Below are 17,391 nucleotides of genomic sequence, written 5' to 3'. Positions count from 1 at the left end.
AGATTAAACCATTAAAATGTTTTTCAAGGAATATTTAATACGATAGATAATATATGCTTATCTAACATGTATTTTTATATCACTGAAGCTAAAGCAAAACATCCTGTTTATTGGTAAGTATGGCCTGTATGTGTACACTACAGTGCAATTTAAAAAATATTGTAATTATAATTTCAGAACTTCAGAATCTGAACAGATGCCAGTGTTCTCTCCTTTTTTTATATGGGAAAAGAAAATCCTTTGAAAATCATTTGAAGCTTGGACAAAACTTCCATAGCTATATTCTTAGGATCACTCTGTAGAATCTTCATGATTCAGATGATACAAGGGAAGCTTCAATTCAACCTTTTAGAGAAGACATTCCAGCTCTCATGATCTCATCAACCAGGAGAATGTTGGTGGCAATCACAGTGCTGAAAAGGGGGGAAAAAAAATCAGACTACTCAGGTTTGAGGTATGAACTCTAATTCAACTCACAATTCAACTCAATCTCCAACTAAATTGCACAAATTATATCCAGTCAGGTTTCCCCTTTGCTTTCCATACACAGAAGGCTCACTTAGTTGCTGCCTTTGACTGATTACCTTTTCTTATGGAAAGAAAATTAAACATACCAATTTTAAAGAGTATGAATATTCCCCAAATGTTATAATTTTGGCTTTCCCAAACTTACCAGGAATGAAGAAGCTGTTTCTTTACACAATAGTTATCCCATACGCCTACTTCTGCTGCTACCATTGGCTCACCTGAAAAGTAACCCAGTATTCTTAAAATCATATAGAACAGGTCATATGATCAGAATACTGTCTGAAAGAACTAATAAGAGTATTTTGTGCTGCTTCACTCATCAATGGTCACTCATTTCCTCCAGTATTATCTATGAGAACCCAAAGTTCCTCAATTTAGCCCAATGTTGTACTCCAGACCATGACTCCTGTGCACAGCAGCTTTGATGAGCGACTGACCTCTACTTAGAATGCTTCCAGTGATAGGAATGCTCTATTTGGTTATCAAATTTTTGAACATCTGTTTTTCTGGAGACGTTCCTATTTATCCATATTAAAGTACAGCACCTGAACTATAATCTGGCAAAACAGGCTTATCATTACCCTCATTCCAGAAATCTTTTAAATTAATTGGGAGACTGGGACTGACATATACACACTACTATATATATATATAAAATAGATACTAACCTACTGTATAGCACAGGGAACTCTACGCAATACTCTGTAATGACCTACATGGGAACAGAATCTAAGAGTGGATATATGTATATGTATAACTGATTCACTTTGCCATACAGCCGAAACTAACACAACATTGTAAATCAACTATACTACAATAAAAGTTAATTTAAAAAAAAGAAACCTTTTATATTAACTTGAATGTGAATGATGCTGTTCACAATAGGTCTTACACATACTGCACAGATGTATCTCAGTTATCTCTCTTCCACTTTGTACTTGTATAATTTGGATTACACTGGCCTAAGATCAGGGTTTCACTCATTTTATTAGATTTGGTTCCCTCTTCCTGCATTTTTTGCTATCCTCAGCCTTTTTTCACCCATGAGTATGATCATGAAATGTATCATTTTAATCAAAGTCCCTGATAAAAAACAGTAAAGCAAGCTCAACATGAAACCCTTCAACATTAACCCAAACCACCTACCACAACTCAGCAATATCAACAAATCTGTACTCTTCTAAATTATTCAAATGTCTCCTCAATTCCCTTTATTTCTGTATCTAGTCATTACATTTTTGTGTCATACTTTAGAATCCAGAGATCCCGGATAGCACTGGTGTCAAAGAGCAAAAGCAACTCCAAGATTCTTCTCTCTCCCATTTTTTTTTGTCCTTCCTGGTCTTACCTCACCTATAGTATCTAGTTCACCCCCTACAAATAGTCACATCCTCCTTACCTGTGTTCAAGTCTACACCCACAAGTTGACCTGATTCTGAATGCTCTGCTTTAACTTTAACTAGTGTTTCCTGAAGGTCAAAACCAGAGTTCTGAGCAAGAACCTAAAGGAAACAAATTTATTTAAAAGACAGGACCTAATAACAGATAGTCAAGTCTGTAATAAATGAACAGTATTTCCAATTAATAGTTAACAAAACAAAACAAAAAACCAAACCTTTAATAAGTGAAAACAGACAGGTATTTATGTTCACTTTAGAGAATGACTAGATATACATTACCAACCAACTCACTAATCCACCCCAAGCCCGGCAATACACTGGTCATAAACTGTACCCTCAAGTAAGCATACAATAGAAAAATCACAGTATTAACCTTAGTTTAAAACAAAAACAAAAAGCAAGTTTGTACCCCCGCACACTGCAAACCCTCTTAAAACAGCTATCTCTTGCCATCTGAAACATCAGATATTCAAGCCTCCCCTCCAGAGGAACCAATACATTCAGATAATAAGAAATACCTGTTCTAGTGTTAGGGTGAAAACTGATGAACCCTTTTTATTCAAAATCCACATTATGAAAAAACCCACATTAGCAAAAAGTTTTCATCAGATGAATCATTTTGGTGTAGTTTAGAAAACAGTTAAAGCAGTCACACCTTGGGAATAATGAGCAATGCATCAGCAAATGCTTGAACTCCAAGTTGGGCCCTGCCCTTTACACTGGGCTTGTATTTAATCAGGGCTTCTGCCATTGCCACTTCCACTGCACCAGCACCTGGAACTACACAGCCTGTTGGGTGGGAGGAAGAGAGAAATGCTAAGCTACAAAGAAAATAAAACTGTATGGGCAATTGTAAGAAAATATATAAATTAAAACACACAGGAAATCCATTAATTTGAGAATTCAGTATAACCACAGCAATTTTAGTATTACATTTGAAAGCAATACAGGCAACATTATCAAACAGCAGAATGATTTAACTAGCACATGGAAAATCCTGAAAGCTCTTAGTATTAGTTCATTTATTTGTACCTTCTTTTAACAACAGCATGCCATGAAAAAACTTAGCATACCATCATAGCCATTTTAAAGGTAAAACTTTACTTTTGCATGGTGTCTGGCTGTGTAAACTACTGATAAAAAGAACACAGTATTCAGCCATGCCTTTTAGACTAGCAAAAGAATATAATTTAAATACAGTGACGATCTTACCATCATCAATAGCATTTTTAACAGCCCTCAAGCCATCTCTTATTGCATCTTTGATTTGAGTAAGTGTGTGCTTATTTGGTCCTTTGATCAATAATGTGACAGATCGAGGATTGTTACAGTTCTCAATAAAGGTGAACTTCTCTTCTCCCTGTGTGAAGAGACAGTATTTTCAAAAACCAGGATACGGTTGTGCAAAGAATGACCAAATGAGAGGGCCTTATGAAGGAATAAGTAGCATATTAATAGGGCACAGCACTGATCACATTAAAGCAAGTAACTTCTTTTAAAAAGTCACATAAAAGAAATGTGATTTTCCCATCAATGGCTTATTACTACATATAAATCATCAAAATGTATATTAACAAAGCAAAAATATCATCCGAAGTTTGAATGAATTTTTAACTACTGAAGAATTCATGAGCCAAAAAGTAGTATTATTTTGGAAAGAAAATACACTTACCAATGTATATTCATAGACAAGTCCTGCATGTCCCAAACAATCAGGATTTAGGTCTTCAAGAGAATTTAGGGCTACCCCACCACAAGCAAGAGTCAGCCTGAAATATTCAAGTGTTTTAAGGGAGATGCAGAAGGGATTTTATTAGTTATGTTTAGAGATTAATATTTTTAGAAAGCAATCTTTATCAGAATTACATGCGAAAATTATATTCTAAAATAGATTTTAGCTTAAGCCTTTCCATTCACCACCAACTAGCTGAAAACTGGTCTTTTCTCCTAACTCTCCATTTAAGCCACTCTTAAGTCAGCAAATACTCCTCTGATACGAAATCTAAAGGTGCACAGAGCTCTTCATCATGGTGAGCTCTTTGGAAGAAAGTATTCCTCTGAAACCCTTGATGCTGTCTCTTGACATGGAAAAATATGTACGGTATAGGTCATCATTTAAAAATAAAACAAGTATATCAACAATCATAGCAGCACTATTCACAACAGCCAAGGCAGAAACCCAAATAAATGTCCACTGACAGATAAAGGAATAAACGAAACTAAATGTGGTATATACCCATACAGTGGAATATTATCTTTAAAAAGAAATGTGATCCTGGAAAACACAGGTAATGTGATAAATTTTATATTATGTATATTTATCGCAATAAAAAATAAGAAAAATCACAAAAATAAGAGGAAAAAAAGGAATAATTTAAGTTAACTTGCAAAATAAGTTAAATTCACATCACAGATAATCTGTATCCGTACCTTTCCATATTTCTCCTTTTAGCTCTGCGCAGAGCTACTATGCCTTCTTTTGCAAGAGCATCTAAGGAAAAGGGGTCAATTCCCTGTTAACAACAACAAAAAATGTTTCAATATTTTACCTTTAAAATAAAAAGATACACACTAGTTTATGAAACAAAATTTCTCACCTTTTGATTAATAACAACAAATCCTTTATCTGAATCACCACAGACTTTCTTTTTCAGGTCTATTATTTTTTTAACTCTGTCTTCAATGAATTTTCTTTCAGCTTTCACTAGTTTCTCTCTCTCCTCTGCACTCTTGTAAAAAAAGCCAGAATTCACTTCTCTAAAAAAAGGAAGTTACAGAAAGGGGAGGAAATATTTAGCAAATAGTCACCGAGCTCCAATTCTACCCCTGGTACGTTTTCAGAGACTATTTCCTGTAATTTTCCGAAACCCCATCGAGGCATTATTGTCCGTACAGCCGGGAAACTGATTCTCACAAAAAAGTGACTTACCCCGAATATCAAGCTCTTCCACCTCTCTTCCATTTTTAAGGAGATATATATAAACTCACGTTTTTTCATATTCTAATGACACGTTGCATGTGAGGATGTACACATCTTCTACTCTCTTTTTCATATCAGGATGCCGTGCCCCATGGTCCAAAACAAGACCTCTGATCAAGCTGTTACAACACATAAAAATTATATTCTTATTGATTTCCAGATGGGGTGTAACATATGCTAACAAAACTAAAACAATGAATTGAGACTGTATTGATAATTTTCACACAATCAGCTTTATTTCTTGAGCTATTTGAATAGGACTTTTGGGTAATACGTAGCAAGGTTCAATTGTGAAAAAGCAGAATTCCAGAACATGACAAAAACAAGCCATTCAAATGAAAGTAACAACCCCGTCTTGTGCAGAAGATTCTGCAGAGAAATAGTCACAAGTTTGGTAGGCTATTAAACTGTGATCACCTCATTTAAAAAACGCTTCCAAACTAGGTCTTTTAAATAATTTTCTTTAAAATTCCCTGAAGTCTCCCATATGCTTTGTTCAATAAATGCCAAATGACTGATGTAGTTGACTATCCAGAATCATTCTATGTAAAAATACATACCATTAACTTCATTTCAAGAGGAAACAGATACTACTGAGTAAATGAAATACTCATCTAGGCAATATACATTAATTCAAAGACAAAAAAAAAACAACAGGCAAAATATATGTATTGTATAAACTCCTTCGAGTTTGTAAACACTCTTTATTTCATAGCATTCTACCACCTACCTTGTATCGGTTTCAGATTTATGTTTCATCTCCATGATCTCAACCATGAAGAGGTCAATAGGTTCATCTTGTTTTTTAATGGCTAAAATGGAGTCCACTACAGCCTGCAACAGAGTATAACCATTCAATGAATTTGACTAGCAGAAGTTGAGACACTTATGTTGTTTGTTTAATCTTCAGAAAAGTTTAAAGCAGACAGCTTCTCGTCTTTAAAAACGTCTGTACTGGTCTAAGTCTTTTTTTTTTGCGGTACGTGGGCCTCTCACTGTTGTGGCCTCTCCCGTTGCGAAGCCCAGGCTCCGGACGCGCAGGCTCAGCGGCCATGGCTCACGGGCCCAGCCGCTCCGCGGCATGTGGGATCTTCCCGGACCAGGGCACGAACCTGTGTCCCCTGCATCGGCAGGCGGACTCTCAACCACTGCGCCACCAGGGAAGCCCCCCAAGTCTTTTTTTTACACGCTAATAGAATGCATTATTTGTAAAGGGCTGAAGTCATCTACATTTCTGAAACCTCAATGTGTAATTACCTAAAGAATCACTGACATCTCTACTACTAGTGGCTTTTTAATAAGGAAATCTCCATTTTAGAAACCTCTTTTACTGAAAGCTCTGATTATACCTTCATAACCTGGCCAGGTATGCTATTACGATTTTCTCACTTTACTTATTTTTTCTATTTTTAGGGCCACAGATCAGGTTATCACTGCCACAAAAATGAACCTACTTACTCCACAGAGGATGGTACTGTGAAGACTTCAGATGGCACTCTATAACTGGAATTAGTAAGAATACTGATGTTTCCAGTTGCCAGGGGTTTTCAGTATAGATGTAATGTACCAGACACATATCAAATTTAACACATACCTCTGTTAAGACATCAGCAAGTTCAGCATGAACTTTAGTACGTAGAGATGTTCTGGCCACATCTATAAGTGTTTCTCTGTCCATCTCTTTGCTTACTTTGACTTGTTCCAAAAACTGAAGTGCCTTTTCCTTTGCAGCTTCAAATCCTTCCGTAATTATTCTGGGATGAAGACCCTATAATAAACACACAATTACAAAACCGCCACTAACAACAGAGACCTTCAGTTAGATGCAACTATAGCTCACGATAAAGCAAATTTATGAAGGGATATTCTGGATCATTCATACCCTTAAACACAATTAATATAATGTGCTGACTTTCTGAATACATTTAAAAGGATAAAGAGTCCTTTCAATGCAGAGGAAAAGAACAGACATTGCTCTAGCACAGAGTCAAAGCCAAGGGAACTATAAAGCACACTTGGGTGTTCACTGTGCAAACCACAAGGGATAACACCCAAAACTCAATACTGTGTCATAACAACTGGCAGTCAATAGAACCATTATATCTTTCCTATAGGTGATATGAAATTAATTCACACCATTTACTAATAAAATAAACAGGGAGACTAAGAGTCTGCTTTCTCTCTCTTCCCAGGAATTCTTCCTAACATCAGATTAGTACTCACTGAGGTTTGCTTTAACCTTGGAACTACTGAGGGCTAAAAAAGTTGTAGTATTCTTATTTAAATTCAAGGTTTTTGTTAGCTTTTTCCTTAAAAATATGCCTAATCCTGAATATTCCATTTCTGCATCACAATTATTAATCTGTTATAGGCATATAAAAACTGTATATGCAATGCAACTTGATAAAAAACACATTTCAGGCCAAGGAAGATTCTTCAACTCATCCAGGATCATAGTAAATTTGTGTCAGAGTAGGATACAGACCCTTGTTCCCATATTTAACCCCATGCTCTTTACATTCTATTATATGGCCTCAGTTACCACTAGCACATCAGTTTTTATAAGTAAAAGTAAGATTATTTCCTATACACAATAAAATATCACAGAAACACGAGAATCATGTATACTTCAGAAATGTAGAGATCCGCCTGCTTCAGGAGCTCTCCAATAATTAGGACATTGGAAGTGGTACCATCACCAGTTATGTCATCCTGGGCTGTTGCTACTTTGGCTATTAAGGAGGCTGTTGGGTGTTGAATTTGCTGCAGGTAGAGAAAGAAAAAAATTCGTGGAACAACTTAAAAATGAAAACAGCCCAAATATACCTTAAAATGTGTGAAAGGCTAATCTATCTGCACAAAATGCCCAAGTGTACAGCTACATATTACTCTGATTAAAAACTCATCATTAGCTATCAGTTTATGATGACAGAAACACCTTCCTATATAAATTTGTTTCCTTCTTAGATTATCTCCACTTTACTAATGAGGAAATGTGAGACCCAGTTAAGGTTAACTCAAGGGGATAGAACTAACAAGAACAATAATTTCAAATCCATGTTCCATGCATGCCTCTTTATGACAATTTTAAGATTCTTGTGAGAATAAACCAAGTGCCCTTTAAATGAAAGCCTGGCTGCCCAGTTTACTTGGCACTGAACAAATAATTAAAATGAAAAAAGAAAAGAAAAGAAAAACTTAGCCTCTTTAGCAAAGATCATCAGTGGATGCTAAGTAACTCTGGAAAGGTTTTGGAAAAACAGAATATTCATTGTTTGTCACCCACAGATTCTTAATTACAAAGGCTCCAACATGGCTCCTGCACTGCTTTTGTCTTCTTATACTCCTTTAATCCTGTACAGTTGTCCAGTCTTTTATGTCTTTGGGGACACTCACAGTTTTAAGAATCTAAGCAGACTATCATTCAATTAGGGAAAATTTAAAAGTCATGTAGAGACGGCTTTTCTGACATCAAGTTTAAACTAACTATGGCTCCTACCGTTCTCTGCTAGCACAGGCCACCACTTAAGCCACGGAACAAAAACTACACCTTCTAGGTTAGCTATTCCTTACTGAAGATATTTACAAACACCTGGAATGTTGAAGGCATGATATGCTATTATCAAAACTCTAAATTTTACTCTAAACTCAAAACATAGGCAAGTCATTTCCTTTTCTAGGATTTGAACTGTTAGGTTTTGGAAACTTAGGGATGAGTAAAATGACTGCTCTTCTCAGTTAACCTCAGATTCTTAGTCACTGGGACTTGAAAAATGGTAGTTTTATTTCTCCTCCAGTTGGTGGTGGAGAAGTGTGATATAACAAAAGAAATGCTGTTTGAAAAAGTATAACCATCCTGTCACATTTTGCTTCCCTGATTATGTCAATTGCTCTCAGTTTTTATTAGAATTTTAGTAATTAAAACCCTTTAACGAAGGCTTTAAATGGCAAGGGCAAGGGATTCAAAAGGAAGTTTATTAGATTCCAGGGCTCTCACTGTATCCTACTGTCAACAACAGTACTGATTACATTTTTTCTACTTCTTCTGTTGTCTGGAAAACTACCTGTTGAGAAGGATGAATATGATTTTCTCCTACTTTGTAAAATAGTAAAAGTCTTCCTACAAATCAAATGTACTACGGAAAACCAAGACATTTTGGACCTAGTCTAGCAGCCTCTCACCATTTCATGAAGCAGCACATTTCCATCTTTAGTGAGCTTGATGTCTCCAGCACCAGAAACAAGCCTGTTCAATGGGCAGAAATGAATCACAGTGTGACTTTTTCAATAGAGACTAAATTAAGAGGCCCATAAAAATCGGGCTTTACCCAGATCCTCAGGAGCTGGGGCCAAGGGTTGGTTCTCTAATTCCGGTAACAGGAATGGTGCAATGCCCACCCCTCCCGTCTGGGAAACAGTCCTCAGGGTCTCTTAGGTCCCAAGCGCACGGGGCGGCGAGGGCCGCGCAGCGCACGCGGCCAGCTTTGTTCTCGGCGGAGGCGGCATCGACCGCCAAAGGAAACGGCCAGGGCAAGAAATAGGACCGACCCGGGACAATGCGGGGAAGAAAGGCCGCCGCGGCGAGCGCAGAGGCCCGGAGGCGGCGGGCTCTAGGCCTCAGTCCCCGGCGCAGGCCCGCGACAGCGCGAGGTGCGCGATGCCAGCCCAGCCCTCCCCGCCAGCCCCGCCTTACATCTTCATGGTGCCCTTAGGCCCCAAGTTGGTCCTCAGCACGTCCTGCAGCCCCCGGGCCGCGCTGATGTTGACCGCCAACGCCGCCTGGGCTCGGGCCACCTCAGCCTTGGGATTCAGGGTCTTCACGGCCGCCATAGCTGACCCAGCAGAAGAAAATGAGGGAACCCGGTATCCGGAGAGCTCAGAGCCGGTTCAGCGTGGCTGTGAGGCGCTATCCGGGTCTTCTGGAAAAGTCGGGCGCGCCGGGCCCGCCTCCAGCGTGCCCGCGCGCCGCCGCCATTGGGCCTTGGGTCGGCCGGTGCCACTCATTGGGTCGCGGCCGCACGTAGCCCCGCCCCTCTCATTGGCCGCGGCGCCATTGAGCTCGGGAGGAGCGTTTCCCCCTGGCAACCAGGGCTCGCAGGGTGCCCCGTGCGCTCCCTAGCGCCGGGTTTTGCTGACCCCGGACCAGAGGGCGTAGGCGGAGCGGGCTTGTTGGCCGCGTGCGTCAGGGCGTGAGGGGAGAGGCGGCTGCTTTTTCCCGGAGGTCTCCGGCCGCAGGGTGTAGGGTGGGCCTCCTCCCTCCCCTACTCGCGCCGTTTGCCCTTTTTATCGCCTTGCTGCTTTCATCCCGGTCAATAGTTTTCTTGACTGTGTAGTGTGTGCTGGACGGTGTTTTAGGTGCTGTGGGCGGGGGGGTAACAGAGTGGATCTGATAAGGACCCTCGACCAGTATCGTAGGTGTTTTAGGCGTAGGGAAGACGAAGAGATATAATGTGAGGTGGAAAGTGCTAGAAGCCTTTAGAAAGCTACGTGATTGGTGCGATGGCAATTGAGGAAAAGCAAGAGTCAGTCCACCCTTCGGGCACACGACACAGTGCTGAGGCTTCAGGCCCTCAAGGCAATTTTGAAAACTCAAACTTTGTTGAGCAGTGGTGTCCGGCCTTTGAGAGGACTCCTTTATTCTGAAAGATGTCCACAACTGTTTTCTCGTATCCAGTTCTCGCCCCCTGCCTAGATACCAGGTATTCACTGATGTTTTGTATTTTATTTTTATAGGTAATGACTAAAACTGTTCAGAATTCAGAAGGTGCCAAAGGGTATATGGTGAAAGGTCTTCCTACCTCCTCTAGTTCAACTTCCTCCTGGCAGGTACCTTTAGCTACATAAGTTTCCTTTAGATAGTGTGAATTCCCCAGATGCTCTCTGAATTTCTAAATAAATACGTATATAAATATAAGAAATTTCCCCCACACAAAATGGCAATTTATAATATGCACTATTGGGTGTGTTACACTTAAAGTATCTTGGAGATTGTTACATATCAATACAAATACGTCTTCCTCATTCTTATTAACAGCTGCATGATATTCTTTGTAAGAATGACCTGATTAGCCAGTCACCTACTGGTTAACATTTAGATTGTTCCCAGTCTTCTCCTAGCGACTGCCTTGGTATATAATGCTTTTAAGTGGTTTTGTGTATTTGAGAATCGCGAAAGCATCTAAGTTTGAGTTACATAGTAGAAGGAGATGCATGATTAGTTCTGGAGATCCTTAATCCTCAAGAAGCAGGTAGCCTAGTTAGGGAGATAAACTTGTAAAAAAATGACAGTAAAGTATAGGATGTTTTATTTAAGGGATGAATGCAGTGCTCTGAGCACAAACGTATTAACTCAGAGTATCAGGGAAGGCTTCTTGGAGGAGGTAAGTTTTGAATGATACATAGATACTTTGCAGGAGAAGAGGGCTTAGGAGAGTGATATCAGACAGAGAGCGACAGTGGAAGGGCCTGGCATGCCCAGCGGAAGGTGGGTGGATAAGATTTGCAAGAGACAAATCTGGTGAAGTAGCTTGTCCTGACTGTTAGGGCCTGGTTTGCTAGTTAAGAAGTCTGGGCCTAAGCCTGCCAGCTGGATTCTTTGGTGAGAATCCACCCAAAGAACTAGTGATGAAGGTAACACTGGAGGTGGAATGGAGGATGAACTAAGGGAGAAGACTGAGGATAGGGCAATCAGAAAGAAAGGGGTTGAAAAGTCCATGCAGAAGGTGATGAAACATTTTTAATAACATAAATAAGGGGGAAAATCATGTTTTAAATAGCATGTATAATATGTTCTCAGTTTTTAAACCATTCCCCATGCATCTATACAAAAAAGGACAGAGGATATGCATCAAAATATTAACATTGGGGACTTCCCTGGTGGTCCGGTGGCTAAGGCTCCGCACTCCCAGTTCAGGGGGCCCGAGTTCCATTCCTGGTCAGGAAACTAGATCCAACGTGCTGCAGCTAAAAGATCCTGTGTGTTCAACTAAGACCCGGCGTAGCCAAATAAAAATTTAAAAAGATACTAACATTGACTATATTAAAAAAATTTATAATGTTTTCATTTTTGCAGCCCCCCCAATTTATGTATCTATAAAAGCGGGATGCAGAATTATATACATGAACATATGAAATATACAAAGTATACCCAGTGTCTTATTTTTATGAAATCATGTATATACACATATGATTTCATAAAAATATTAAATATTTAGGGTACTTCCCTTGTGGTCCAGTGGTGAAGACTGCGCTTCCATTGCAGGGGGCACGGGTTCGATCCCTGATCGGGGAACTAAGATCCCATGTGACACTGCCAAAAAAATACATATATATATTAAATATTTATATATATAAAGGACAGGAAGGATATCCTCAAAATGTTGAACATTTTGTTTCTACCTTTGCCAATTTTATAGGTGAAAAATGGTATCTGAAAGTTTTGGGGGTTTTTTTTGGCTGCACCGTGCAGCTTGCAGGATCTTAGTTCCCCCACCAGTGAAAGCGTGGATTCCTAACAACTGGTCCACCAGGGAACTCCCTTATAGTTTTGTTTGTTGAGGGTGAGGCTGAGCATACATCTTATATGTAAGATTCGTTTGTAGGTTTTTTTCTGTGAACTGTCTATTTACATCTTCTGTTTTCCTATTTGGTTTCTTATGGATTTGCAGGAGCTCTCTGTGTTTTCTGTGTTGCAATTAATTTGTCCCAGTGTTATTTATATTTCGTATTTATGCCTTTTTTTCCAATTAAACGTTAAAATTTTTTTCAGGTAGTCAGTTGTATTTTTTTCAGGTAGTCAGTTGTATCTTTTTTCTTTTATGTGTGTTTGAATTTTGTGCTATACTGTGTAAAACAAGCTTTACACCCAAAAAATATTTTTAAATTTCTCCCATGTTTTCTTTTGTATTTTTAAGGTTTTGTGTTTCATTTTAATCTTTGAGTCATTTGGAATTTATTTTATTTTGGTGAGGAATGAGATAATCAGTGATATAATAAAAATATATATTTGGTCTTTGTCTGTGGTTCCTGGAACAGAACTAAACCATTTGTTTTCTGAGAGATAGGAGTGTCTTTTGTTATCCATTACAGTCCCCTTTAGAATATACCTGAGTCTGTGCTATTGAGGTGAGTCAAGGTAGGGACCCTAGATAGCCTCAGGGTGGGGGCTGGTCACTAGGAAGACCAAACATGTGATTAGAGGATGGGAAGTCTCAGCCCCGTGCCTCCAACCTCTGGAGAGTGGAGTGGGGCTGGAGATGGGTTATAAAAATGCTTGAACAATCAGTGTGAGTGAACCCATTGATGTCCTGGCAGGGTGGTACACCCAGAGGGCATGCTAGCTCTGCGTCACTCCCCCAGTACCTTGTCCTGTGCACCTCTTCCATCTGGGTGTGCCTGAGTTGTATCCTTTCTAATAAGCTACTAAACCTAAGTCAAGTGATTTCCTGAGTTGTGGGTCAGTCTCAAAAATTTTCAGTTTCCCCTAAGGAGGGGATTTTGTGGGAACCCCCGAATCTGTAGCCAAGTTGGACAGAAGTGTGGGTAGCTTAGGGACCTGGGACTTGCAACTAGTGTCTGAGTGGAGGCAGTCCTGTGGGTCTGAACCCTTAACTGTGGGGGTTGCCCTAACTCCAGATAGTGTCAGGATTGAGTTGCTGGATGCCCAGTTGGTGGTAGAGAATCAGATAATTGGTTTCTGAGAATTGGTGCTTGGGAAAAACACAGAATCCAATTTAATTTTTCTTCCAGAATAATTAATGTTTTCCACCATTAATGTGTAATATAATTATTAGCATATGCTACATTCCCAGATGTATCTGGATCTACTTTGGACTATATTCAGTTCCATACTGTTGTAAGTTTCAACACCATATTGTTTTATTTACTATAGTTTTACAGTGTGTTTCAAAATTTGGTAGGGCCAGATCCTCTTCATCAATCTTTTTTCAGAAAATTTCTGGCTATTTTGCATGTTTGTTTTTCTTTTTAAATAAATAATAGAATTAATCTAGTTTTTTAAAATCTTTTTTTATTACTTTTTAAGTAAAATACATGTTTTAACAGGTGGAATATTCAAATTTATGCAATGGAAGTGGAGATAGCAAAAGGCCAGGGGCTAGAGGCATTTCTGATATAAAATTGACTGAATTTCGAAACATGTGCTACATAGTTACCATTTCTAGTCTAGGAGTCTGAAGAGGTCAAGGAAATTCCAGAGAAGGGGCAGGTTTTGTATGGGGAGGTGGGGTAACAATATTGATTTTAGGTAATGTTTCTTCTGTTGTTGGCCATTCATTCTCTGAGTGTCTACTGTGTTGCCGAGTACTGTGCTTGGAGTAAATATACACATGAAAAGAGAAGGCCCCTTCAAAGACTTCCCAGTGTAGAGAGACAAACACACAATAACATACATAATATATACAATATACTAAAGACCTGTTGTGGTATGTATAATCTCAGTGCATGCTATTTAGAGAAGACTTCCTAAAGCAAATCTTTTTCTTAACTATTGAAAAAATATATTTGATTTTCTTATTACAAAAATAATACATAATCATTATAGAAAAAGTAGCAGAAGCAAATAAATTTAAAATAAATTCATAATCTCATTGCTCAGAGGTGACCATTTGTGATGGTTAATTTTATGTGTCAATGTGGCTGGGCCATGGTGCCCAGATATTAGGTCAAACATTACTCTGGACATTTCTGTGAAGGTGTTTTTTTTTTGGATAAGATTAACATTTAAATTGGTGGATTTAAAATTTAAACATTAAATTTACTCTATTGTAAAGCAGAGTATCCTACAATAACGGGTGGGCCTCCTCCAATCAGCCGAAGACCTTAATAGAGCAAAGACATATCTCCCCCTAGCAAGAATAAATTCTGCTAGCAGACAGCCTTTGGGTTACCAACCCTCTATGATCATGTGAGGCAGTTCCTTAAAGTAAATCAATCAATCTCTCATTTTAACGTGGATGATGCCCTACATGTCTTCACTTTAACAGTAGATACGCTGTGAGGCTGTATATCTATATATCTAGATTGATATGTATAGATAGATATCTAGATACACATTCCATTGGTTCTGTTTCTCAGGAGAATCTTGACTAATACAGATTATGGTGCTGATAAGGCTTCTAAAGGAGCAGAATCTTAAGGATGAATTTTCTGAATTGGTTCTGGGGTTTTTGGAATTGGCTCTCTAATATTAGATTTAAAGACTAATGATTCTGTTTCTAATAATAAAGAGAGTAGTAGTAGTGGTATAGTTCATGGCATGTTATGAAAATAGAAATATGCAAAATATCCCAATTGGATGCTCCTAATCAAACACAAGGGGCAAGGACCTGGGTAACCATATATATGATACCTTCGAACATTTTTGACAAACTAATGCATATAATGAGGTTGGCTGGTTGCTTCTAATGTCACTGGACAAAGTCGGGGAAGAAAAGGATGAGATCAGGGATTCAAATTCCCAGCTTAAGCAATATATAAATCACCTGAAATCTTCTATGTCTATCCTGAAAGAGACTTTTAGCTCCTATAGCCACAGGGCTGAGATTGCTGAAATCTTATCATGTGAGTGGCTGAATTACAATGCAAATTGAAAAGTGAGGGCATTATGAGGAAGGAATGGGATCTGAAATTTGGAGTGGGACGTGTGAGAATACCCTGATGAAGCTGGGGACATTGAGTGCCTACATACTGTTGAATCTTCTTTGCCAGTAGAAGCAGCCTCTCTAACCCTGTGTGTGGAGATTTACGCTACGTTGCTCTGTGAAACTGTAATGGCCTCCCCTGAGGCAGTTGCCTTGCAAAATACTGGTGATTCTCTTCAGGACTCACCCCTTTTTGCTTCTGAAGCTGTAACTAGACTAAAGTCTCAGTAGGCCCTGGAGGCACAAGTAAGTTACATGAAGAAGTGGCCTAAATATCCATGATCCCAGCTCATGCTATCTTACCTTCTCTCTCTCAGCCTGCACCTATGGCCTCATAGGAAGTTCCCTGTGATCAGTTGACAGAGGATGAGAAAACTTGGGCCTGGTTTACTGATGGTTCTTCAGGACATGCAGGCTCCACCTAAAAGTGGACAGCTGTAGTACTATAGCTCCTTTCTGGGACATTCCTGAAGGATAATGGTAAAAGGAAATCCTCCCAGTGGGCAGAACTTCAAGCAATGCAACTGGTTTTTCATTTTGCTTAGAAAGAGAAAAGGCCTGATGAGTGATTATATGCCAGTTCATGGGCTATGGCCAGTGCTTCGGCTGGATGGTCATGGACTTGGAAGAAACATGATTAGAAAATTGGTGACAAGGAAGTCTTGGAAAGAGATACATGGATTGACCTCTCTGAATGGGTGAACAACATGAAGATATTTGTGTCCCATGTGAATGCTCACCAAAGGGTGACCTCAGCAGAGGAAGATTTTCGTAAGTGGCTAGAATAATTTATTCTGTGGATACCAGTTGGCCTCCTTCCCTAGCCATCCCTGTCATTGCCCAGTGAAGTTATGAAAAAAGTGGCCCTGGGGGCAGGGATGGAGGTTATGCATGGGATCAGCAACATGGGCTTCCATTCACCAAGGCTAACTTGACTACCCCCACCGCTGAGTGCTCAATCTGAGCACTGAGATTGAGTGATATGACACTCAATCCCTGATATGACACCATTCTCTGGGGTGATCAGCCAGCTACGTGGTGGTAGGTTGATTACACTGCACCATACGTCTGTCCTGGAAGGGGCAACGTTTTGTTATTGGAATAGACACTCTGGATATGGATTTGCTTTCCCTGCATACAATGCTTCTGCCAAAACTACCATCCGTGGACTTAGAGAATGCCTTATCCACCATCATGGTATTCCACGCAGCATTGCTTCTATTCAAAGAACTCATTTGATAGCAAAGGAAGTGCAGCAATGGGCCCATGCTCATGGAATTCACTGATGTTACCATGTTCCCCACCCTCCTGAAGCAGCTTGATAGAATGGCAGAATGGCTTTTCAAAGACTCAGTTATTGGGCTAGCTAGGTGGCAGTCCCTTGCAGGGCTGGGAAAAAGTTCTCCAGGAGGCTTATATGCTCTGAATCAATGTCCAATATACAGTGCTGTTTCTCTCACAGCCAGGATTTACAGGTATCTAGGAGTAGAAATGAGAGTGGCACCCCTAGTGACCCACTAGTAAAATTTTCGCTACCTGTCCTCATGACCTTATGTTCTACTAGCCTACAGGTCTTAGTTCCAAAGGGAGAAATGCTTCTACTAGGAGACACAATAATAATTCCATGGAACTGGAAATTAATACTGCCACTCAGCCACTTTGAGCTCCTCATGCCTCTGGGTCAACAGGGAAAGAAGAGTTTTACTGGGTTGACTGGGGTGATTGATCCTGACTACCAAAGGGAAATTGAGGAATTGCCTGGCACCCAGTGGTTAAGACTCAGCGTTTTCACTGCAGGGCCCCATGTTCGATCCCTGGTCAG

At 39.6% G+C, this 17,391-nt stretch overlaps 2 protein-coding genes across 5 annotated transcripts in view; one reads left to right on the top strand and one right to left on the bottom strand.

Moving 5' to 3' along the window:
• Positions 1-78: 78 nt before the first annotated feature.
• Positions 79-9,830, bottom strand: CCT6A (chaperonin containing TCP1 subunit 6A). The gene is made up of 14 exons (XM_079899046.1): positions 9,602-9,830; positions 9,091-9,154; positions 7,537-7,671; positions 6,503-6,676; positions 5,639-5,742; positions 4,917-5,027; positions 4,526-4,685; positions 4,359-4,441; positions 3,601-3,697; positions 3,141-3,288; positions 2,584-2,717; positions 1,928-2,030; positions 674-746; positions 79-413 (listed from the first exon to the last, which is right to left on the bottom strand). The coding sequence occupies exons 1-14, from the start codon at positions 9,736-9,738 to the stop codon at positions 341-343; spliced, it is 1,596 nt and encodes a 531-aa protein (XP_079755172.1). The 5' UTR covers positions 9,739-9,830; the 3' UTR covers positions 79-340.
• A 217-nt stretch (positions 9,831-10,047) lies between these two features.
• PSPH (phosphoserine phosphatase) overlaps positions 10,048-17,391 on the top strand; it is a 49,859-nt gene continuing 42,515 nt past the window's right edge. For 2 of the 4 annotated variants that reach the window (XM_079945711.1, XM_079945709.1), the window contains exon 1: positions 10,048-10,607. The gene's annotated coding sequence lies outside the window, so the exon portion shown is untranslated. Of the gene's footprint in view, positions 10,608-10,641; positions 10,735-17,391 lie in introns of those variants that run through there. The other 2 variants (XM_079945710.1, XM_079945713.1) reach the window with 2 other exon arrangements.

This window comes from Stenella coeruleoalba (genome assembly GCF_951394435.1).
Source record: "Stenella coeruleoalba genome assembly, chromosome: 15".
Lineage (NCBI taxonomy): Eukaryota > Metazoa > Chordata > Mammalia > Artiodactyla > Delphinidae > Stenella > Stenella coeruleoalba.
Note: the sequence above shows the minus strand (reverse complement) of the source record. Positions and strands in the feature narration are given on the sequence as shown.